Source organism: Stenella coeruleoalba (assembly GCF_951394435.1).
Source record: "Stenella coeruleoalba genome assembly, chromosome: 8".
Taxonomy (NCBI): domain Eukaryota; kingdom Metazoa; phylum Chordata; class Mammalia; order Artiodactyla; family Delphinidae; genus Stenella; species Stenella coeruleoalba.
Window position 1 is genome coordinate 24,343,756 of NC_137154.1, and position 25,278 is coordinate 24,369,033.

The 25,278-nt window shown below is 41.2% G+C and overlaps 2 protein-coding genes across 2 annotated transcripts in view; both read right to left on the reverse strand.

The window, feature by feature from the left end:
- Nucleotides 1-10,341, reverse strand: part of NAT10 (N-acetyltransferase 10) — a 40,207-nt gene extending 29,866 nt beyond the window's left edge. Inside the window, exons 1-7 of the mRNA XM_079929697.1 lie at nucleotides 9,591-10,341; nucleotides 7,541-7,663; nucleotides 7,103-7,194; nucleotides 4,785-4,956; nucleotides 3,289-3,411; nucleotides 1,576-1,637; nucleotides 44-158 (exon numbers count right to left, since the gene is read on the reverse strand). Coding sequence (XP_079785823.1) covers nucleotides 44-158; nucleotides 1,576-1,637; nucleotides 3,289-3,411; nucleotides 4,785-4,956; nucleotides 7,103-7,194; nucleotides 7,541-7,648 — 672 coding nt within the window. The 5' untranslated portion in view covers nucleotides 7,649-7,663; nucleotides 9,591-10,341. The remainder of the gene's footprint in view (nucleotides 1-43; nucleotides 159-1,575; nucleotides 1,638-3,288; nucleotides 3,412-4,784; nucleotides 4,957-7,102; nucleotides 7,195-7,540; nucleotides 7,664-9,590) is intronic.
- Nucleotides 10,342-11,910: 1,569 nt separating this feature from the next.
- The window catches only part of CAPRIN1 (cell cycle associated protein 1), a 38,500-nt gene continuing 25,132 nt past the window's right edge, over nucleotides 11,911-25,278 (reverse strand). The window contains exons 12-19 of the mRNA XM_079930091.1: nucleotides 24,995-25,056; nucleotides 24,414-24,524; nucleotides 24,047-24,196; nucleotides 22,931-23,081; nucleotides 18,667-18,861; nucleotides 18,077-18,177; nucleotides 17,606-17,669; nucleotides 11,911-16,060 (exon numbers count right to left, since the gene is read on the reverse strand). Of these exons, the coding sequence (XP_079786217.1) occupies nucleotides 15,996-16,060; nucleotides 17,606-17,669; nucleotides 18,077-18,177; nucleotides 18,667-18,861; nucleotides 22,931-23,081; nucleotides 24,047-24,196; nucleotides 24,414-24,524; nucleotides 24,995-25,056 (899 nt within the window). The 3' untranslated portion in view covers nucleotides 11,911-15,995. The remainder of the gene's footprint in view (nucleotides 16,061-17,605; nucleotides 17,670-18,076; nucleotides 18,178-18,666; nucleotides 18,862-22,930; nucleotides 23,082-24,046; nucleotides 24,197-24,413; nucleotides 24,525-24,994; nucleotides 25,057-25,278) is intronic.

Genomic DNA, 25,278 nt, shown 5'->3' on the forward strand with positions numbered 1-25,278 from the left:
GAAAACGCAGCCTGCCCCACGTTCCCGGCCCCCGGCAGCTCACCGGGGTCTGGGGAGGGAGGGCCTCAACGCTGGCGGCATGGGAGGAGATGGGCAGGATGTTGAGCTGGTCATCGATGGCGAGACACCTCTTACACGAGGCCAGAGAAAGAATAAACCTGAGGAAGAAACCGCAGTCGTGAGGTGCTGAGGGCAGTGTCTGCACAACAAGGGAAGGGCTTTTCTCCGGGAAAATCATCTAGCCCCACGTCTCTAAGAAAGCTGGAGAAAGCCAACACCGTCATCTGGAGGGCAGTGCTGGATGATTCCCAGCCTCCTTTACGAGGCCCGAACATGCTTTATAGAGCAAACAAGCAAACGGGGAACTCCCTTAAGCGACTGATTACAAGGGCCCCTACTGTGCAGAAGCCCGCTGCTCCAGGGTGCCCCGGCCCTTCCCCCATCCTGCCAGGTTCACCCTTTAGCACTACGTGTCTCCTTGAATGGGGAACGCCAAAGCCACCCCACATGTGCTCACCAGCCACACAGGGAAACAAACGCATACACAAATGGACTGACCTTCTGCCACAAGGAGGAGAAAATAAAGGAAAGGGTGGAGGGGAAAGCTCCCTCTAGCACTATAATACAAACATTTTTGCGTGTAGCAAAACATGTGTTTGGCTATAAAATCCAAGCTTCTCCCACAACTGCAAGAAAAGGGCCTCCCGCACTACTTTCACAGGCTTCCCTTCCAGCCAGTAGCGCTGGGCGACCTCCAGGCCCACTCCTACTGAGCAGCTTCAGAGGCGACTGAAATTAGGTCGCACAGTTCACCCAGGCCAGGATTCCTAAACCTCAGCACTACTGAGATTCTGGACCAGATAATTCTTTGTTGGAGGGGCTTTTCGGTGCCTTTTAAGCTGTTCAGCGGCACCCTTGGCCTCTACCGCCACCAGCCTCCCGCCCTCCCCGCAGGTCACGACCATCAAAGCGTCTCCAGACACTGCCAAGTCTCCCCAGGGGCAAAACTGCTCCAGTTGAGATCCACTGACTTAGGACATGGCTTCTTTCTTCTTAAGGTGTTTCACGTGTTGCTAACTGGCGTTCCCTAAAAAGGGGTCTGTGGTCAAATAAATTGGGGTCCCTGGTGCTGTGAGACTTTTCAGAGGCTAAAACAGGCTCACGTGAATCCTCAGAAAGGAAAAACCATATCAGCATTTCCCAGACGTACTGGACCAGAGAACCCCTTTGTCATAAGGTCCCTCTTAAACATCAGTGTTCTGTGAAACACATTTGGGAAAAGAGTGGTCCAGACAAATCACCCCTCTGACAGATGCGTAGGCTAAAAGCCAGAGCGGGAGAGAGACTTGGTAAGGGCCAGAAGCAAGATAGAATCCAGGCCCCAGCCTTCCACTCACTCTTATTGCTTCCAGTTAGCTGCACAACTACCGCTGCTATCGGGAATCTCACCATTTGGGGCTCCTGCACTATCTTCCCTGAGACAGAGCACAGCTTTCAGTTGGGTCCAAGGTGAAAATGTTCCTCCCACTGTGGCTCCCCACAGCTGAGGAAGTGAGAAACGTGCTCCAGACCCACCTCTCATTAAATCTTCCCACCACATCCTGATGGGCCTCCGTCCTGTATCTTGAATGCACGTCCTAAAAGAGACAACATCCATTAACAGAGGCACCCAAATCCCACTGAGGTTCAGCGTCCAAGTGTGAAGAAGTTCCAGCAAACAGCCCTGGGATAAAAGAGGCACCAGTGATGCTACTAGAAACAACATCTACTCCTACCTAACCTGCCATGCGAAACTGGCCGGATGCGATCTGCTGCAGCAAGACTCAGACACTAAATGCAATGTTTCTTACCACAACAAATGTCCCCTCACCTCACCTTTGACTGTTCCCACATTTTATCCAGCAGCACAAAACATATTCACTCGTTCAATAAAATGCACATGCCAACGCCAGACAAGCTGGGCACACACCGGTGTTTAGTAAAGCATGAAACCTATTCTCCTGAAGCTTACAGTCAAATGGTTGGACGGAGACAAACAAGTAAATAGATACAAATTTTGGCAAATGCTATGAATGAGAAACAGGGTGCAGGGGCAGCCAATGGGGGGGTGGGGAGGGGGAATACTTATATAGGGTAGAGAGGGAAGGCCCTCTGAGTTGGTAAGCAGGCAGCCAAGTAAGAGAGGGAGGAGGAACAAACAAAGTGACGTGGGCACAGACATTCGCTCACTCACAGATATTTCAGGAGGGCTTACTAAAGGCCAGGCACCCTTCCAGGATCAGGGAATATACCAGGGAGGAAAACAAAGTCCCTGCTCCCATAAAGTTTGGAGACTGGCACGGGAAGCCAGACAATAAACAAATAAATGTCTAACTTTAGGTGGCTGTACCATGCTTTGAAGCAAAATAAAACAGGTTGAGGAGTGACAGGCCAACCACATATGCTACACAGGGTGTGAGAGAGGCCGCACTGAGGAAGTGGTATCTTGGCAGGGACTGGAACGCAGCGAGGAAGTGAGCCAGCAGACACTCCGTGGAAACGGCGTGAAGGCCCTCAGGTGAGAGTGTGCTGAGGGGAGAGGGCGCACCTGAAGACCTCCGAGGAGGCCGGAGGGGCTGGGGCCGATGGGGCGACAGGAAGCAGGCACTGAGATCTGAAGGAAGTCCACTTCACCGGGCGGATGCAGCTCATGAAACCCTGAGGCCAAGCCTAACAGTTCCTGAGCAGCTGGCAATGTACATTGACTCCAAACCTGCGGCTCAACGCACCCATGTGGCAGAACCAGCCCTCATCCAGGGAAACCCTTCCAGCCACTCCCTCAGCTGGGGCAAAAAAAAAATACCCCCCCACCCCCAGGAGTCAAAGTTTCTGCCAGTCCGGGAGCGGGACAGCAATTCTCCTCCACTACCCATTAGGGTGAGGGCAGGTGAGGACGTCTGTGCGTGGTCCCCTTTTTGTAGTACACAAATGTAAGCACTGGCGTGGCTCTCTGTGGGATACTGTTTTAGAAATTGAACTACACAACAGCTGCATCATGTCTGAATCTCACTGGTGTAGAATCTGCAAATGCCTGAGAGCAAAAGCAAAATTCACAGATTCCTAAGCACACCCAGGGCCACTGAGGCTTCTCTGCAGAAAATTCCTCATTAGCTCCAAAGAGCTCCCAGCCTAGAAATTATACTGACCGCTCACTGGAGTTGCTCAGTAGGAGTTCTTAAAAGAAAGCAGCAAAAACACAGATTGATTTGAACCACCACAATCAAGTTAAAGAAAAAAACAGACACTTACCATGGTCATCGTGTACAACTGCTTGAGTGAGTTCATGGTCCGTAGGAGGATAACCACCAGCCCACCACCTTCCACTGTCTCTACAGTCCTGGCCAGCAAGTTTGGAGTCAAAGCTTCAAAATCCTGGAAAAAGGAAACCTTAGAACTGGCTGCAAAGAGCACCCACTGGGAAGCTTAACGAGGGGCCAGGCGATAAGGTACAAGGAGGGCTTCAGAGTACAAACTCAACACCATACCCCGTACCTGACTCACCAGGACACACACACACACACACGCACACACACACAGTCCCTTACTCAGGGGACCACAGAAGAGAGCCCAGCCCTGGAGAAGAAGTATACCCGGTTTTACATGTCAAAGTGTTTCCCATAATCCCTCATAAAATCTTATTCGGAAAGAAGTCCTCCAATCCACACTGATTCACACTTGAATTTCAGAAATACCTCACACTCATTTTCTGCTCTGTTCATAGATGGAAACTGTCTGACAAAACTCAACTGCACCACATGGGGGAGCCGCTGCCACCATCACTTCACCTGGTAACTAGTGAGCAGAAGCAGCTCCCTACCAGTCAGCGATGGGGTGAGAACAGGCAAAACGCTCTTTTCAGCCTCCAAGGTGGGTTGTAAGCCAGCAGTGTATGGACAGCCCACTGGAATGCGGAAAGGAAAAACTAGAACTCCTATTCAAAATTTCCCACCTCATTTCTTAATTTATATTTTAAAACGTATGTTTTACGATGCACGTAATCATAGTAGTGCATGCATATAATAAATACATATCAAACTGTGGGAACCTGTGCTTAAATGTGAGGATTTGTGCTTAAATGTTTTCTTTGGTGGGTGGGGCTGGGGCAGGGGGAGGGGGCGGGCGGCGGATGGAGTCACAGGTGCCAAAGAATCAAAGAACAAAACAAAGACCACCAGAGCTCAAAACAAAGACAAATGTGAAACTTAATCTATCAACTTGCCAGGCAAGAGAAAATATATACCAGTGAAGAAACTCACCAGCTGCTTCTCTGAGGGGAGAAAGCGAGGAGACTTTAAGGACGAGAAGGGCAATGATAGGGGTGGTTATTCGGTCAAGCACTCTGGATAGGACGTCCGAGTACTCGGGTCCGTCCCTAGTTAGCTAAAACAAGTCCCACTGCTCTCTGGTCACAAAAGTCTTCAGTTAGTTCTAATAGGGATCTGGGGTGCTAGGGTCACTCAAAGTTCAGTGCTTTACCAAGCTGGTTAGACCCAGTTGTGATGGAGCGTCACTGCCAGTTTGGTTATCTCTAGACAAGTGCTGCTTTTGGTAGAAAATGCTCTTTTAATGTTGGTGAGTTATCCAGTTCCTGTGGAAAGTGGCCAAGTCCTCCACAGATGAAGCTTTGGGGCAAGGAGTACACGTGACTCCTCTCCGCTCTGTACACTTGTCCTTGTGGGTGACCAAGCAGCCCAGGCACTCCCTAGCACTCTGACTCCAGTCACGGGCTGGGGCAAGTCACCTACCTGGAGAACACACATGCCAAACGTATTGCCCAGGATCTTGTGGGTCTCATTGTAGTAGCAGTAGCGAATGTTTGTGGCAGCTACGAAGAGTTCAAAGGGGTCATCTTGCTTTATGTTCAGCGTCCCGCTCTTTATTTTTTTCTGCAGCTGTCGCATTCTTTTCTTCCGATGACTGCAATCACCCCCCATCCCATGAAAGCCAGTTAACCAGAGAGGCTAGAGTTGGGAGCAGGGGATAGGCTCAACGATCACCCACTTAGACCTTCAGAGCTAGAAGGGAACTTGGAAATCATAATGCTCATCCCCTCACTCTAAAGCTGAAGGAAATGAAAGAGGCATTAGAGCAGATGGGCTTCAGAGGGAGACAGTGTAAGTCTGTGTGAGAACCCTGCCATTTTGATACTTCACTTTACAAAAAGGGTAATGGGAGTCCCTAAACCTCACATTCAGCCAAAGCTTGAAAGCAAACCTTAGTGGCCTCATTACCTCAGTCTCAAGCCAATGCTTCAACCACACAGCACTGCTTCCCAGAGAACCTGGGAGGGGCACTGTGATGGCGGGTTACTTTATTCATTTTTCCTAAATGAATTCATCCACTTCCTTCCCAGATGGTGGGATCAAGTCCTCAAGGGCAGCTCTAATCTAAGACAATACTGATAGAGGATATAAGGGTTGGAACGGAATCTGGACATCTCCCAGAAATCCCTGAACTTTTCTTTTGTCTTAAAAAACTCTGAATACCTAACTGTCAATTAACTGTTTCTTTTAGAGAAAAGAGAGAACGAGAAAACTCCAGAATCAAGGGTTACAGCAAACCAAAATTTTATCATAGTTCTCTAACTGAATAGTAGAGCCAAGGCCTTCCCCCTGGGGCTCCACTTCCTCAGCCCATGACTTAGCATCAGCCTTAATCTAATGCTCAAGACAGGGGCAGGAGAGCTATAAGAGGCACAGAAGAGATTTTTAAAAGTGAAAGCAGGTGGGTTAAGTTTGAAAGGCAAATCTGCCCAAAACACTGTAAACTGCCCAATTTCGCAGGGGGTTTCCCCACAGCAGAGTCCGCCCCAGAGACACATATACTGGGGGATAAAGGAGGGAGAAGAGGTCCAAGGACAGAACCACACAGGTGAGCTGGATTTAGGGAAGGAGATGAGCTCGGGGAGAGAGAAGAGCTCAGGAAGGTAGTCTGAGTGTCACAGAAGCAAAGAAAGGAGAGCATTTCCGAGGTGACTTTATAATGGTTTATCTGCCAAGGAACAGCACCCCCACACCCCAAACTCCTCCACACACACAGTCATAGGCAGAACTGCCAGGTTTCTAGTAGGTGACCCACCCCACCTCCTCTGGCCCAGGGCTGGATGTCTTTCCAAAAGAATTTGGGAGAAAGACTGATTTCTGTGTCGTTGGACCCAAACCATGTAAAACTCAAGTGATGTTTCTGCGATGGGCACCATAGAAGGCAGAAAGCTGCCCTGAAGTGGGAAAAGAACAGAGCAGACACGCAGAGATGAGAGACTGAGCAAGGACCAGAGCGTCAGCACTGCGGCTCTACACCACCCCCGCGGAAGAGCTGAAATCTCATCCCCGTAGGCTTCAGGAGCTAGCCCGTATACTGCCGACCCTTGAGAAACCTGGGGGTTAACTTGCATCTAACTTAAGAGTCGGCCCCTCCGCAACCGCAGCTCCTCCACATCACAGGAGTCAACCAACCACGGACCACGCGGTACTGTAGTATTTACTACTGAAAAACATCCGTGTGTAAGTGGAGCCCTGCAGTTCTAATCCACATTGTTCAAGGGTCAACTGTACTTCAACAAATTCCCCTTGTGCCTAAGTGTGTTTGTGTTGGAGGTCTGCTCTTTACTATATAAGAAGTCTTAAGTCCACAACTTCAAAAAATAAGAACAGCAAATTGTCAAAAACAGCAGTGAACTACTAGAGGAAGAGCTCTGAAAAAAAGGAGAAAGGGGGAAACGTTGTTGCATTAGGCATCAGGTCGTTGGTAACTTCCAAGAGCAACTGAAGGAACCTGCATTATTAGAGGGGCTTGATCAGCTGAGAAAACTAAGAAGAAAACTCGTGTGCAGAAAGCAAGGAATTGGGCTGGGGACTGAAAAGAGCATGAAAAGGATCTGAAATTTATTGTCAGGAATGAAGAAAGGGCATCAGCTCTATTATTTTTCTCTACTAGAAGTGTCCTCAGAGATAGCACCTTCATTAAGAATCCCTGAAAAACCACATCAAAGAATCATTTCCTAGCATTTAACTAACAAGCAGGGATGGGAAGTGGGATGGGACGCTCAGAGGGCACGGCTTACCTGCTAAACCCCAGCTCTTTCTTATAACACCACAGCACAGAAGGCCGAGCCTTCACAGTTGCTCTGGACAACATGTGATGGAGTATGACCACCTGCCAAAGAAAAAAGCCATAGCATCTCAGGACCAAAAGAGACCTCCGGGACAGCCAGGCCCGAGACCACAAGGCAAGCAGTGCCCAGGTGGGGACTAGAAGCCAGCGCACATACACTTACCCTTGCACTTAGTCCACCACACCACAAATCAAAAGCTGTTAACCTGTCTGTTAATAATTCTAAATACTGAGTATTTATCACTTCCAATAAGTAAAAGAATGTTCCCACTAGGCATTTCACTTAAAGAAAACCAGTCATTATGTGTGAAACCCCAGAGTATCTGTAACATGCTGACTCTTTGGGACAGGATACAAAGTAAGTCAGGGAGCATTTACCAGGTCTTACCTGATCCTTTCCTCGATCTCCGACCACAACAAAGAGAGACCTCTGCCGCTCAGCTATCCCATTCTCAATGAGAATCCGGATTCGGTTATCCACTTTCTTCCGATGCATGGTGAAAAACTATCACTAAAACAGAAGGAAAAGACACAACTGGACATGAACATCCAGGTTCTGCGTGAGGAACATTAGCTGGCCGCCTCTTGTGGGGCTGGGAGGCTGAGCTAAGGCACATTTATAAGTATCATCTTATTGAACCCTCAAACAGCTCCCTAGGGAAGACATCGGCCTCATTTTTTAAATTACAAAACTTAGGCTTGAAAGGTGAAGAAAATGTTCCCTTGGCATGGGAAGTCAACAGGGAAGCTTTAATTCACCCCCCTATGGAGGAGTTTTTCAAAAATCGGAAACAATGTTCAAAAAAAGAATGATTAAAATGTATGATATATCTATGGGAAAATAAAGTGGTTTTCAAAAAAATTTGTTCAAAATCATTTTCATATATTATCTAAGGATATGGATACAGATACTTATTAGAGGATAACATGGCAGGATATGCGTGTACATAATATATATATAGAAAAAAAGACTGGAAGAAAACACCAAAATGTAAAGTAGTTATTTATGGATGGTGAGATAACAGATGATTCTTATTTTGTTCTTTTGTTTTTTTGGAGTTTTGTGGGTTTTTTTTTAATTCACATATATCACTAACAAAGTCAGGAAAAGAAATCAATTGACTATTACTATGATGGAACGTGGCCATCTGTTTCCTCAAAGGAGGGAAAACTATACTGAAGCCTGTACAGAGAGATTTCAAAAGTTATTGTGATTACGTATGATAGAACATTGCATCATCATAATAAATACACCAAAGAAACATCAAAAATATCAATTATGCTTCTACAATGTAAAAGTAAAAATAACATGTTACGTAGAAACTCCAGTGCTTGCTGCATTCTAATTCTACACCTAAAGCTCATTAACTGAAACTTAACCCTGCCTTAATTGTCTTTCTAACCTCTCAATCCAAACATAGATTTTAGCAGTTCGATCTTACTGTAAAACACTACGTCATAATCAATAGCTCCTATTTTATAAAGAAAAGACCAAGTATAAATACTCAAGTACCCCAAGGAAGAAAAGTGACGGAGACAGGATTCACATGCAGGCCTCCCCTGATTCCAAAGCCTGAACCCTTTCCAGTTCACCAACCTGACCAGCTTGTCAGCTGAGTTGCGGGCCACACAAAGACCCCACAACCAATCAACAACTAATTATTGCTTTTTGTTCTAGTTACTGTGGGAGCCCCAGAAGTAGTACCAGATAAAGCCTTGACTTCGAGGAGCTTTCATTTTCCTTAAAGAAAATATTTAAGAGAAAGAAATGAGGGATAATCTGTCTAAAGACAGACAAATTAGATGTAAAACTAATTGCTACAGTGGTCTGATGAAAGTCTGAGATTACTGTGGGCTGGAGTTGCCACGGAAGGCTTAATGGATGAGGAGGGCCTTGAAAGAAGAGAAAGAGGATTATTTTTCATTCATCTATTAGTCTAAGAAATATACATAGCATCTATGTGCCAGGCACCACTCCAGGTGCACTGGCAAACAAAACAAAGTCCTGAATGTGCCTGCAGAATACGGAGTATAAACGAATGAGCAGAGTGAAGTAGCTAAGAGCGTGGGAGGATCTAGATGAAATCAGACTGCCTCAGTTCAGTGCCAGGTGCTGCAATCAGGAACTGTGGGCAAGCTCCGCAGAAAGCAAACGTGTTGTCACCCACCCACTCACCCCACCCCACCCCCAGAGCCCCTAGAGGATGGAGATCAAGCCACGCAACCCGCCAGAGCTCTCGAGAAGCACTCCCGAGAGTGGCCGCCTACTGGGGAAGAGGGTCCTGTTATCTAGGAGCGCCCGGGTGGGGCGGCAGTCGGCATGGGCCGGGCATCAGCACGGATGCAGAGCCTTCGTCCTGGAGCCAGTCTCCTCCGGGCCCAAGAAGGACACGGACACCGACCTCGGCACCCATCCCCAGCCATCCCGTGATGGGTACCTGCGCCCAGAGCCGGGCGGACTCCAGCCAGGAGCGAAGAGGAAGCACGTGGGGGGTCACCGAACTTCTGCGGGAGAAGCGGGCGCAACGGGCTGCCCCTAGCGGATGCCTGGTCGCCGACTCTCACAGTTTGCCTCCCTCGGCAACGCGCGTCCAGCTCAGGCGCCCGTAGGCGGTGCGTGCGCTGGCGAACTAACGGAGCGGAGACGGCGAGCGAGAGGGGACCTTCTCCACCCCTGTCCCTGCGTGATGACGTCATGGACCCGGGAGGCGGGGCTGCAGCAACTGCGGCTGCGCGGTTTAGTCTCTGCCCGCCGTAGCTGTGGTGCGCGTTGTAAGTTGCCTCTTCGTATCAAAATTAAGAGACCGTGACTACGGAGGGCAGAGTAAGCAGATGCCCGCACCCGCAGGGCCTGTCAGTGCGCTGGGGCCAGCTCGGGTGCCCAGACAGGTCCGGGACAGCACACGGTAAGTGGTCTGGGGTTTTCAGTGTTAGCCTGGTTATGCGAGATGACTGGCTCCGGGGATCTGTGCGTAATTTTGACAGTCCTCTTACTTTAACTATTTTAATGTGATAAGATGGGGAAACTCGATCAGCAGAGCTGTCATTCAGCTCACTTGACCCTCCCCATCCTCAGTAATGACCTTGTAGACCTCTCTGGCATTCCGTAGATTTTCTACCCACCATTGCTGCTCCTGTACTTTGGCAGGCTGCCTTTAGGCCTGTATCTGGCTGTCAAATGCTGTTGTTCTGAAAACCAGCTCAGAGGCTCTGCTTTCGTTACTTCCCCTCCCCCCCCCCCCCACTCTCGGACGAACTCGGTCAAGCGGTTGACTTGAAGGGCCACCTATGTAGTTATGGTTTTTTTGGCCAGATCGTTGAATTTAACAAATCCAACTGCTTGCTCAACATTTCTCGATGCCTCAGTCAGAAAGTTGAAGCCGAATTCATTTGCCTTTCTTCCTTAAACTCCTTCCTCAAAGCAGAATGTAATTCTCTACCTCCAAATCTAATGTAATCAGCAGCACCGCCCATCGTATTTTTTTGTAATTCCCTCAACAAAATGTCAATATGCTAGACACAAGAGATAGTGACCAAAACAGTCCTATCTCCTGTGAAACTTACAGTCTAGCTAAGAAAAAAGTGTTAAGAAAAAAGTATCCAGTGAGTAAAAAATAAGGCACTGCTTTAGAGGTGGACTTGGAAGGACTCTGAAGTGGTGACTTGGAGTAAGACCTGAATTTAGAAAGAATAAGCCTTAAGAACAATGGAGTGAAAAGCTTTCCCATGCATTAAGTGTAACACATGAAGACTCCAAGATGGAAAAAGTCTCAGCAAAGCAGCCAGTGTGACCAGAGTACAGTGAGCAAAGGGAAAACTGGTAGGAAACTAGACCAGATAATTGAAGGGCACATGGACCACAGATTTGAATTCTACGTGTGATGGGAAACCACTGGGGTCTGAGTAACAGGGAAGTGACAAAATCTGATTTGCCCTTTTAAAAGGCTCAATCTGGCTGCTATGCAAAAAACTATACTACAGGAGAGCAAGAGTAGAAACACAGACAACCGTTATAAGCTACTGTAGCTACCTGTTCTGATGTGGTGGTCACAAAGTGCTAGTAGACTCAGGATATATTTTCAAGGTAGAACCACATGTAGATTTGCTTAAGGACTATAGATACAAGGTATGAAAGGGAATCAAAGATACGAGCAACTGGATGTAGGTTCATCAAGAAATCAATTTCGAATACTCGACATTCAAAGCAAGATATTAAAGTAGGAGTTTGTTTGGGGGAGGTTGGGACCTAGAACTACTTGGGTGACTAAAATGCTGATTGTAGTCAAAGTCCTGGGATTGGATAAGATCAGCTAGGGAAGAATGTTAGCTAGGGATGAAGTCTGCAACCAAGGCCTGGAGAACTCAGCAAAGGATACTGAGCAGTGGCCAGTTAGGAAATATGTAGAATCCCATTTACTACCACCCTCCACTTTATGTTGTAACCGTTTCTTACATGGGCTACTCCAATAGCCATCTCTTGCACCATATTATTTTGTTCTCAACACTGCACTGTTTTGGGGGGGGGGTGGTTTTGTTGTTGCGTTGTTTTTGCTGCTCCACGAGGCTTGCAAGATCTTAGTTCCCCAACCAGGGACTGAACCCGGGCCCACAGCAGTGAAAGCACAGAGTCCTAACCACTGGACCACAGTGGAATTCCATGCACTGAATGTTCTTAAATGGCAATTTTATTAGGTGACCCACCATCCTCTCCCCCCCAACCCCACCCCCTATACATACAGCTTAGAAATCTTGTTTCCAACTGTTAGAGACAAAACTTAACATGGAATAGAACTTACAAAGCTATTCTTAGTAGCCCTTACTGTTGCTTCAGCTTCCTTCTAGCTCTACTAAATCTGTACTCTTTTCACTTGAGCGAGAGAGCCTTTCTCAGTCACTGGAGACTGGACTTGGGACATGTGGTTCTCTCCCCTTCTTTACTAGTTTACTACTCCTCATCCTTCAAGTCTTAATTACTCCTCTCAAAAAAGTCTTTCCTGATCATTTTAACTGGGTCCTATCCTATCATGGCCTTAATATCTATCATCAACCATATTGCTCCATAATGGCTTTTGCCATACCTCAGTGTCATCACGTCAATATCTTTGATCAAACTGTTCAATGAAAGCAGGAACCACAGTGATTCTGTCACCACTGAATGCTTAGTGCTTGGAATGGTGGCCTGGCAAAGAGTACCCATATTTACTGAATGAAGCGTTAGTTTACTGACTTAATACAGTGGCTCCCTAATAAACACACCGTACTTAAAGAAAACCAATATTAGAAGTTAAGAACACAACACTAAAAATTGTCTTTACTAAATCAGGTGGTCTTTCACTACCTACAAACTTAAGGAGCCAGTCTTCTGCATGGGACTGGATTAGGCTTCAGAACAGCTGTTAAAGTAAGGTACTGAAATCCCAATTGAGAAGAATGTAGTAGTCTAACAAGTAAGTAAGGCAAGGCTACCAGAGATTTAAATTTTTTCCTCTCCTCTCACAAGTAGCACTTCTTCACTTAGAGCTTTGCTTGATGGTATAAACAACTAAAGCAAACTTCACTCAAGGACAATAAGGTATCAGGTTTTAATATAATTTAATCTAATGTAATTTAAAACATTCACTAGTCTTTACCAGTAGTTTTGTAGAATTCAAAATGGGAAAGGGTATAGAGATGAGGCTTAACAAATTACTTTAATATTCCTGAGGGGTCTCCCTCCCCATTAACTCTTTTAGAAGGGATAAGCTCAAGGGCAATACTGATTCTTTTGATATAACTTATAGTCAATAAAACTTCAGAGTTCTTAATAAGAACTCAACTGGGATGGGGATTCAGAAGCTTAAAGATGAACTGAAGGGTTTTAACTCTGTGCTTACCTGTATCCCATTTCCCCTAATAAGATATATTACTGAAAATATAATGAACAATACAAATTTCCTAAGACACTTAGGCTGACTACTCAACTACCTTCTACATTTTATGAACTGCTTGTCGACAGAACATCTCAGTGCATGAGCCTTCTGAGAATAAACACACATTCTCATGTCTCTAAGTGAAGTCTCCCACATAACAGAGTCATATACATAGGAGACAAAAAAACTGCAGAAGCTAACTGATTAAAAATATTTAACGGATTTCATTTTAATATCAAGATATGATGATCAGAAAAACTTTCATATTCTTTAGGGATATTAGGATCTGAAAAAAAAAAGCCTTAACCAAGGTAATCAATGACACTCTACCTTAAAGCTTTAAAATAGAAGTCTCATTGTCCACATGAGATGACTGATACTGTGCATTTACTTGAAAGTACTTTATATATGGAGTCTTGCTATACCAAGAAGCTACAGGGCCACGTGTGATAATCATTTTCTTTCAACTCTGCTAGAATATGCATTTGCCCAAACAAGGCCTTCTGCAGGTAGGACAAGTATTCACATTTTATACAGAACACCTAGTACCAAGACTCAGATCTTAATGGGACTTTTTAAAAAGTTATCTGCCCCATAATGAGGCACTGCTTTAAAAAATATAGTCTGAATTGAGGCATAAAATTGAGGCATAAAAGCTTTAGATTTAGACTACAATGGTAGAATGCCAAAAAAAAAAAGCATAGTATCTCAAAAGGAACAAACGATTCTTTTAAAAACATACATAGAAATAATCAAACTACTAACACCTTTACATATTCACAGCATCTGCACTAATGCATAGAAGTCTGAAACCTAGAAAGCATTTCTCCTCCATCCCATCTCTGAACTGATTCATAGAGATCACTGTATAAATAACTTGCTTCAATTTTGATTTTAAATCTCATGAAATTTTCTACACAGATAGCAAATTTAGTTTTATATATAGGATTGTAAGCATACATCATCTATAGGGATTACCCAGTAAATCACGAATATTTTATCTATCCCCCTAAAATACAGCAAACATATGGTTGTGGTACATCCCAGGCAGATGTCATTTAAAGCACACAAGGGGAGGTGCTAGCAGAAGAAATACTTATTTGCAAAAGTAAACAGATAACCCTTCCAATATGATGTACCACAACCACACATGAGAAAAGAACTTCTTTTATTTTAAAATAAACATTGAAGATTCCCCCCCTTCCCCACCACCCTACAAAACTTCTGAATGTGGAATGTTCAATAGCCTAACCATTTTAGTAGGTTACAAAACCAGCAAATACTCCAGTTGTCTAACGATGAACGTTTGAGAATGGTTTTGTGGGGTTTTTTGTTTTTCTTTTTTTAAAGTAGCTGAGCACCTACTGGAAAAATTCCTTAGCTAAAGGCTGAAGACTAAATTCAATTTCTGCACAGAAAATACCATTAACTTAGTAGCCTTTGCTTAATAGGTGGGATTAATTCTCCATGAAGTCCAAGTGGGATACAACAAGCAGCATTAAGTTCATAGGCACACAAAACTAGTGCTCCAACTGCTAGCACAAATTTCAACATAGTACATAAATTACTAAACTGTCCTCTTCATCAAACTTGGGACTCTCCCTATACATCTATGGGAAGGAATCACCACTTTGAATATAAATACCTCCATGAGAAATGGATAATTCAATTAGGGTTAGACAAAAGATAAGTGCAAGTACTATAGAAATAGCTGCTGGAGATAACCATAAAATTTGGAACACTAACTGCATGGGGTGAACCACATAAGCTGCTAGCTGTTGAACACCAGTGTTTCAAGATACAACTTTTATAAACATGTTTTATTTGTTTGCTTATACCATCAGAACTGAAACTACTGACTGTCGTTTCCCTAAAATAGGGAAATCAATCTAAAACACATACTGGTGCTTTTCAAAAGATAGCAATTTAAAAGGGTGGTAGCAGCAGGCATTTGATATCTTTTTCTTTTAAAAACTTTCAGGCTTCAGGAAAAACATGTGACCAAGGTTGTTACGATTATCCATTAGAGATTTTCATCAGTACCTGTACCAATTTAGGTGACAATACAGCAAGATCCAAGGATTAGTGACAGACAATGTACATCATAAGGAATGATATATAGTACCAATCCTTACAAAAGTCATTGTCAAAGAAACTGTTAAGTGTCCAAAAAGGTATCTAAATATTTCACATTAAGTACAGAAGCGGCCATCCAGATTAGATCCCTTATTTGTTGCATATTTTTCAAAAAGTGCCAATCAAAGCCTAATTTTGCATTTTGGCTTTGTCTTATACAGTATCAGCTGTTAAAAAGCAATTTGCATGTGTTTTCAACCACAGTCGTCTGGCCAGAGAATGAACAGTGCTGTGTCAAACCCTAAGGCTGGTAGCCAGCCTTATATGTGTGATTAAGGACCCATGCATAATTTGGTATGCATCTAAATGTTCAGTGCTCCAATTTAACTGGAAAAGCTGTGAAATGCAGTTGTTATGCCAAACCACACTCCATTCCTTCCATCTTCCTTTCAAGGGAAATAGTTTTGTCAATTACCACTGAATAATAGGGCTGATTTGTAGATTTTATCCAAAGTCAAGTCAATCTTGCTTTTTCCAAGCCACTTAAAATAACTATGGAGATACCACCCCGTTAAAGTATATGATGTTTTACTCCTAAGCAAGGGTGAGGAATCTGAGTATCATGTGCAAGACTCAAGATGACGTTTAGGACAGAACATGCAGAGTAAAAATAGTTTCCTTCCATATCCAGGTAATATAAAGCTGACAACTGTAGTCCTGTCTTTATGGGATGAAAACAGTCCCTTTACAATAAGTTTGCTGAAAGGGAGAACAAATAGATAATAACTCTTCTGGTAACATATTATGGTACACTGGCCAGTGTGTTTTTGGCGATTAAACATAATCCTGTGAATCAGATTAATTCACTTGCTGAGTGTTCATTTGCGGCATCCCTCTGTTGGGTCTTGGGGGCCCTCCACGACCTAGAAGACAAAAATGGCATTTGGTTTTTCTTTCAAATATTATTTATTTTGCCTTCAAGCAGATTTTCATCTGAAGTCAAGAAGCATGTGGGCAGCTTGTCACCACATTATTAGGTTTAAGAGGTCAATTCTTCAGTGTTCAAGTTTCACCTGTCCTGGAAGTTGTCATGCGCAAATTTGCTCATGTTCTCTAGCTAAAAGAAGAGTAGAGCTAATGGAGTATTCCACCAGTACTCATTCATTCATTCATTCAACAAGTATTTATTGAGTGCCTACTATGTGCCAGGCACTGTCATCAGGTGTTGGAAATAGATACAGCAGTGAAGACAGACAAGGTACCTGCTCTCATGGAGCTTACATTCTAGTGTACACTCTAGCTTACATTTCAGTAAGTAAGTAACATCATACTATCAAAATTAATAAAAGCACCAGAATGAAAAACAGACCTTATTACCTAAACTGTTAAAAAGAAACTACATAACATTCAAAATTGTATAATGACTTGTAACAGATAAAGTAACTTTTTACATGCTGTTAAAACAGATTTTTAGCTACCAGTCAACTCAACTTTCATAGAATATGCTACAAGGTGAGAAAGAACATAACCCACATTCACATGCAAATATCCTTTGATACTTCAAGTCAGTAATTCTCAAGTGATCCATAAATTTTTTTAAAAATGCACCCTTTTTGCTGGCCAGTTTCTACTAGCATTGAAATCAAAGTACTTTGTAATTCCTCCTTAACATACATTTTATACATGTTATGGCCAATATCTAGAGGAAATCTATTCAATTTTACTTCCCTCCAATCAGAGAACCATTTAGAACTTCAGACCATATGAAACGATACCTCTAATTGTTACACAGATTGACTTCCTACCCAAATAGTAAGTAGTTTTCCTATGGTAATAGACAAAAGCCAAAAACTCTTAAAACCTATAATTTTTAAATATAGTTCTGTAAGTTAGTTAGGAATTTGGAGGTTTTGTTTCAAAGTCAGAAATAATTTGACATTTATATCACTAATAATGGTCCAAAAGGCATTGAAATTTCAATTAGTTCTATTACTTCTAAATGGTTCTCTTAATGTAACTATGGCTTATCCGGCCATTAAAGGGTTTCTGGCCCTAAAATATAATATGCATGTTTGAAAAATGAAAGAGGAATAATAAATTTATATAAATGTTTAATCTCATTCCAAAAATGTCTTACAAAAATGTTTTGGTAAGTACTTCCTAAAAACATTTAGCAGGTTTTAGGACCTGAAAAATAATTTGCAGTTGGAAAAACACTTTTTCTGAGGAGGAGAGATGTTCTAGTTTTCAAGACAGTTTATATAGTAACAGGGAAAGTCATTCAAAAAATTAAATTTGGGTTCAAGATAAGTTTTAGAAACAAAGCATTTCATTTAATCCCTAGCAACAAGTCTGGAAATGATAAATGTATTCCTAACATGTAACCTACATGCAGACTATGAACAGCTCTTCCAAGGCCAGAACAGAAGCTCCACTTAGGAGCTAGGATCACCACCACAAAATATTACCTCGTGGGGCTCCCCGTGGTCCACTCTGCCCAGAGCCTCGCTTGAAATTCTGCTGATATCCATCCTAAAAGACAAGCTAGTTAGTACTGAAGAAAAGGCAATTTTTTAATGCTTACCCATCTATCTCTATTCTTACAGTCTAACACTTGTAGAATACAGAATTCTTTATTCTTTTAGACATTTAAATATAGCATTACTACAAGTTATTCTTTAATCGTACTTCTATTCTCAAGATCAATAAGATATATTTCTCAGCTCTTAAAAGTCACTGTTTTTACCAGCCTCTATTAAATGAATACCTATATTGAGTGCTAAGAAAAGCAAAAATCATTCTCCATAAGGAAGTATCTTGTACAAGGTACAAAATTAGCCCCAAATTACTTAGTTGCTCAAGTGCATCAAGCAACTACATTAGTCCCTTTCATTTGGGGTATTTAGGTCAGGTTTATATTTTATAACAATTTTACCTACCCGCTGATAGCCAGAGTAGTCCCGGGGAGCACTGAACTGAGACTGTGTATATCCACTGTTTGGAGTGTTAGAGAATGAAGAGCGGTAACCATCATATCCTCCTAAAATTTAGGACAAGAAAAAAAACAACTTTCTTATCTTCAAAGGGAATTTTTACTTTCTCATTACTGACCAAGGGAAAAACTGAAAAATTGTAAGCTATGCTAGTTATTCAAACTAATCTACTATCCTGATCCAATCTGTTTATACATTAACTGCCTTACAGGATAAAATTTTCACCCATCCATGCACATACACAAAAAAAAAAAATAACAGAAAATCTCCATAAGGTCTGACAATTTATAGAAAGCAATATCCCCTACAGGACAGTGGTAGACATGGGTTTAATACATACAAAAAAACTCAGTTCCAATTTTGCCAATTTAAATGACGGTATCAACACATACTAAAAATGTTTATGTTGTACATAAGAAGCTAATGCAGAGAGATACATATTTTTCCTAAAAATCATATGACATATTTCTATATATTGTGCAAGTCAGAAAAGAACATGAACTTGCTTTCTGGGGTTTTTCTGTTTTTGTTTTTACCTCTGAATCCATTAGCAGGTCCCCTGTATCCATTCATCAAGCCTCTAGCACCACGGGAGCCTCCACGAGACACACCACGACTGTTGTAATAGGGCTGACTGCTACGTGGAAATCCAGTGTTCTGCTGGGGAGGCTGCTGGTGGTTACCAGTCACTTGATGGGTCTGGTCCTGGGAACCATGGTAAGTGCCAACCACTATAAAAGAAAAAAATACATATACATATGTGTATGTATATACATATATATATATATATGTATATACATATGTATATACACACACACACACAGCTCATTATAATTTGTCTGATTTCCTACATGCTTTCTGGTTTAAGAAATGTCTTACACAGTTTCCTCAAAGTTTAATTCTGTCTTTAAATTTTCATATTAACAATAGGGAAAACTACACATTAATGAAGTCCCTGTCTTTCTCCTGTATTAAGCTAAAGGGAATAAAATTCTGCAACAAATTCCAAACCTTTGAAAGCGCACATTGTGTGAGAGCACACAATTCTATCCTTCCAAATGACTTGAAAGGCTATATTATTAAACATCTTCTGAGAGGCATCTGCTTATAGCACAAGAGACCCGCAACAGTCAAAAGATCTTACATACTGAAACACCTACCATCTTGTACCATTTAATTATTTCATTATAAAGCTCCTACTGGTAGTTTTCTTATTCTTTTAAATTTTCCTTGATACTTATTAAAACATACAAAAACATACTCTCCCATAGCTAAGCAGCTATATGCTAGAATACTCAATTACAAAGATAAATCAGCAGAGAGAGGCCTTCAACTTACACCCCACCCTAATACTTGAGTACATTTCAAGTACTTTTAAAGCACAGTCAATTTAGAAGAGAGTTAAATGGTACTCACACGGGCACTCAACCCCCTGGAGTGAAGGGAAGGTTCTAGAAGGTCCACACTATCTTATACCCCCTCCTCCTTCCACAATGGGGAGAAGTCTAAAATCTAGAAACCTTCAAAAATGAAATACCCAGGTACATTTCAGGTATTACCCGAATGTTCATAATTTACAGGGGAGAAAAAACAGTGCTAACAGTATCTTCGGGAGGTGAGGAAGGCATAGACCAAAAGAAGGCCCACACCCCAGGAACAAAAACAGTCAGCAGCCTTTAGTCAGCCCAATTCTCCCGTGTCTGGGCAGAGAGAACAGGTGGGTCTTGAAAATATTTAGCTGAGCTATTTTATAACCTCAAGAAACCCACATTTATTAGTTCTTCAAATGATATTTTGCAATGAAAAAGCTAGAGAATGCCTAGGAACAGAAGGGGTCATGGCTCCTTTTTGAACTATGTAATGGACCAGATACACTATTCACAGTGTGCTCTTTCTACATAAATTACCTTTTACTACATTCCCAAAATTTTAACTTATAAGCAAATATCACAAGTACCAGTAACATTTTCTATCTAAAAAGATTCATTCAGGGAATTCCCTGGTGGTCCAGTGGTTAGGACTCCGCACTTTCACTGCAGGGGGCATGGATTCAATCCCTGGTGGGGGAACTAAGATCCCACATGCCATGCGCCTTGGCCAAAACATAATAAAAATTTTTTAAAAATAAAAAGATTCATTCATATGCAAGTAAAAAGTAGAAGAACTGAATTTTCGACTCACTTTTTATCAATAAGAATTCTATTATGCCTTTTGGTCAAATCTCACTGCAAGAAACTCAAAGTAGAACAATTAAAGGGTGATCTTTATTTAAAAATACCAGAATTCCTATTTGAGTGCATGTAAAGCATAAACACTAGCATAAAAAATAGCCAAAGATCCTTGCCAGATCCTTTTTTTATGTTGTTCCTGACTAGATACTAATTCAGATTAAAACAAAACTTCTGGAATGATGGGATACACTGCCTTGTTCAACAAATATCAGAATGCCCTCAACCTGCCAGGCCTGGTCCTAGAAACAAGGGATGAGTTAGCTGCCAACACATAATCTTTGCCCATAAGGAAGTTTTAATAATGGGAAATAATAAGTAAATAAAATATACATACAAGTAAAAACATCTATACTGTATCAGGTAATAAGTGATTAAGGAGAATAAATGAGTGACCAAGTGAGCACATTACATTTGGACAAGGCAATGAAGGAAGGTCTCTGTGAGGTGATATCTGAGCATAGACCTAAAAGTCAAGAAGCAAGCCATGGAAACATCAGTGGAAGAAAGTTTCAGGCAAAAAGAAAAGGAAGTGTAAAGGCCGTGAGAAAGGAAAGAATTTGTGTTTGTGGCTGGTATGGGCACATAAGGAAGAAAATAGGATATACAACCAGAATCAAGGCAGGGGCCAGATCATGGATCTTGTAAACCAAGGTAAAGACTTTGGATTTCTTTTCTAAATGTAATTGGCAGTCACTAGGAGGTTCTGAACAGGAGAGAGGCATCTGATTTACATTTTAAAATAATCACTCTGGCTACTGTGTGGAGAACAGACTGGACTAAAATAAGAGTCAAGGGAGACAACTGCAATATTCCAGATAAGAGCTGATGGCTGCCTAGATCAGAGTGGTAGGGTGGAGGTGTCTGAGCAAAGCAGATGGGCCGATTTGATTTTTTACTGAAAATATCTGTAAATGTTATGAAGTTAAGTTTCATAAATAATGTGTATTTTGAAATGGTAACAAAAGTTATCTAGTCCAGTGCTTCACAGTCAATTAGTAATGTCAAGTAGAATATAAGAACAAGATAGCTTGAAATCAACTGGCACAAAGGGCCAAACTAACCAAATCAAATGATATACAGTAATTTTTAATTTCATTACACCATCTGAAAAAAAGGTAAAACAGCAAGCATGTTAGCATAATGTCTAAAGGCACCAAATATATCCGCTCTACAACCAACTTATGAACACAAGCATGCCTCATTTTATTGTGTTTCTCTTTATTGCTCTTCACAGATACTGCATTTTGTTTTGTTTTGTTTTTACAAATTGAAGGTTTGTGGCAACCTTGTGTAGATCAAGTCTATTAGTACCATTTTTCCAACAGCACTTGCTCATTTCATATCTCTGGGTCACATTTTGGTATTTCTTGCAATATTTCAAACTGTTTCATTATTATATTTGTTATGGTGATCTGTAATCAGCGATCTTTGATGTTACTACTATGACTCAGTGAGGTCTCAGAGGATGGTTAGCATTTTTTGACAATAAAGTATTTTTAAATTAAGTCATGTACACTGTTTTTTCAGATATAATGCTATTATTGCACACTTAATATGCTATAGTATAGTGTGAACAGAATTTTTATATGCACTAGGAAACCAAAAATTTCACATGACTCACTTTGAGATATTTGCTTTATTGCAGTGGTCTGGAACCGAACCTGCAATATCCTCAAGGTACGCCTGTACATGGCAATGAATAATTAAAGGAGCCTGAGAACAAGAAGTCCAGTTTTATCATTCAAAAACACAGATAGCATAACTGCCAAATTTCTGTCAGACTGTGGTTGATTCAACCTCCCTGATTAGTGATGCTGAATACTACAGTGATATGTAAGAAAAATCAATGTTGACCCAGGTCTGTCAAGAAATTAGACAATCAGAGATAGTTACTCACGTCAGTCAGTCCAGTTACTCACATCAGTCAGTCCAGTAAAATTAAAGTATTAACGCCTATGGTTCTTAATAGGGTTTGCTAGCTTGTTGTGGGATTCCAATTAAATCTCTTAAGAATTAAATAACCAAAGACCTAAAAAAGCTATTTATGTCTTACAAATGTAAGAAATCTAAAATATCTATATCCACATTATTATTGTGATAGGTATGACAACTGGCCAAATTATGACCTTACTTGCCAACAAGGACCTTGTTTCAACCTAGTCCACCAAATGCAGCCACACCAACTCCTTTACTGCTTAATTTTGTATAACCAACTTGCTGCCAGGTATCATGCCAGCAGGCTTCAAATAATTAGCAATTAAGAGCAAAGTTGATCACAATTTGAATAACAAGTTTAATTCCTCTAAAATCACATAATGAAATAAGATAGGATATTATGAAAACTCACTAACCAAGGGAAAATGGGCATAAAGCCTCCAAAAACTGCAATAATTCACATAGAGCAAATATGGGCTTGATTTTACTCAGGATCAGCAATGAAAAATTCATATGGTCTACTACCAAAACAAAAACTCCTGGACACTGCCACTCAAAAGTCCAAACTCTCCTAACACTGTCAATAACTGCACTGCAAAGCAAGTAGTCAAGGAGGTGACACTGGTTTTCCTACCTGTTTGAAGCTGTTCTTGCTGAAGCTCTGTTTGTTCTACTTGGTGAGGCTGACTGGAAAAGCTCTGGTTATAACTGGTTTGGTACTGATTTTGCTGTTTTAAAGTTTCTGGTTCATTAACAGGAGGAACTGGGGCATTCATATTGAACACCTATAAGTAAATAAAGTAAATGATTAGTTCTTCCCTTTATGCTAATCATTTCCCTACTTTTAACATGGCCATGGCAGATCTCAATTCTGGTTTTACCTGAAACGTAAGAAAGACCATTACAGAAGTCTCAGACATCTCTCTCTCTCTCTCTCTCATACACACACATACACACACAAACAAACACACACACACACACACACCCCCCCCTCAGTTCATGCACTTCAATGTCGAAAATACATATATACCATATAGCACTTAAAGCAGAGTATAAATGGGGATTAAAAATCTAAAAAGACATATAATCAGAAGCCTTGGAAATGCTATTATAAATGAGAAATCTTTTTAAAAGATGCAAACCCCTGACAAAATATCACTTACAGAAATTAAAAATCTAAGAACTTTAATTTAAATATTTTATTTTTATTGATACTTTCATCAAAAATTAAGCATTTAACTCTGAATTTTCCTGTGAGCACTGTTTTGGCTGTATCCCATCAATCACAGTATTTTCATTATCATTATTTTCTAGAAATTCTGCAATTTAGAGATGCTTACTGAAGAACCAGGGTGAAGTATCAAAATGTCCATTACTTTACTTTGAGATATACTTCAGTAAAATAAAAGATTAAGCAAACATGGCAAAGTGTAAACAGTTGTTAAATCTAGGTAATGATCTATATATATAATAGATGTTATACTAGTCTACTTTTTTCATGTTTACAGTTTTGTTAATCAAATCAAAACGGTGAAACTACAAAACAAGAAGACATGGGCACATAACTCCTAAGACTCAAATTTATCTCTGGGAACAGAAAAAAATGAGAGTCTGTCTTCAATTAAATATACCCTACAGTTAGGGTAGATGCAGACTCAAGCGCAAAGTTAAATAAAGACTTTCTGTTGAGACTCTAGCATGAAGGTAGTACACACCAGGCACTTAATGTTAGTCGGATTAATTTGCTTACCGTTTGCATGGATTGGAATGGAGCTGCATTTACATTGATTCCACTGCTATGTAAAGGTTTGCTTGTCCCAGCCTGGAACACCTGAGGCTGAGAAGCAGCAGGAAGGGATGATGATGCTGTAGTCTGGTCTGTATTTAAAGAGATTGTTGCCTAAACACAAAGTGAATAATCACACTTTAGTGGTAAACTAAGCCAAGTCTACTACCCATACGTATGTTAACAAGCTCAACTATTTTATGAAACAAAAATACTACAGTGCATGCATTGGGTCCAAAATGAAGAGACACTGTATTAACAGTTATTTACCTCCACCCAATTCATGTATAATTGCCTCATCAAATTTACATGACCTGGTAACAGAACTTGCCTGAATCTGGTCAATTGGTTCCTTTTGTGGTCGTTGCTCGGTAGCATGAGAAGGCTGGTACAAGGGTTGAGATGCTGTATATCCCTCACTTGTAGATGAAACCAAAGGAACCTACAAAGAAGTAAAGAAATCAAAGCTTCATTCTGTTATAAACCACCTTTAATACATACAGGGTTAAGAAACAGATATGATAAAGAGACTATAAAACCTAACAACTGCAAGAATATATATATTATTAAAGCTCAAAGTTAAATAAACCCTAGTCCAGTTATGAAGCTCCCCACAAATGTAGATAACATCTACACTAAGTTTTAAAATTATGAAATCTAAAATCTCAGTTCAAAATTAAAAACCTTCTTCCTTCATTATAATTATAAAACACAAGGATTAACAAAAAAATTTTTTTTAGTTCATCAAAAGAAAAATAAATGTAAAGATGGAAATAAAGGCCGATAGCTAGCTACCCATGCCAGACTTGGACACTTATCAAATTCCTACCTGGTTTTCATAAACTAACTAAGAAAGAGACCCAAGAAGTGATTAAAAACAAAAAGCTGTAAAAATATTTATATCACTCTTACCTGTGTAGCTTCTGGTTGTACAGAAACTTGATTAGGTTGAGCAAGTCTAGATTCAGAATGAACTGCAAAATTGATCAAACGATACTATCATACAAAATCAAATTTCTTCAGATATGTCTAAATACATTTACTTGCTCTTTAAAGTCAAGTTTCTATAGCCAAATCCTATATAAACTTTTCAACAATCATGAAAATAAATGGGGAAGTATAGGCAGGATTTTAGCTTTCAAGTGAGCATTTTCAATTAATTGATAGTCACTGTAAGTCAACTGTCACAATGGCCT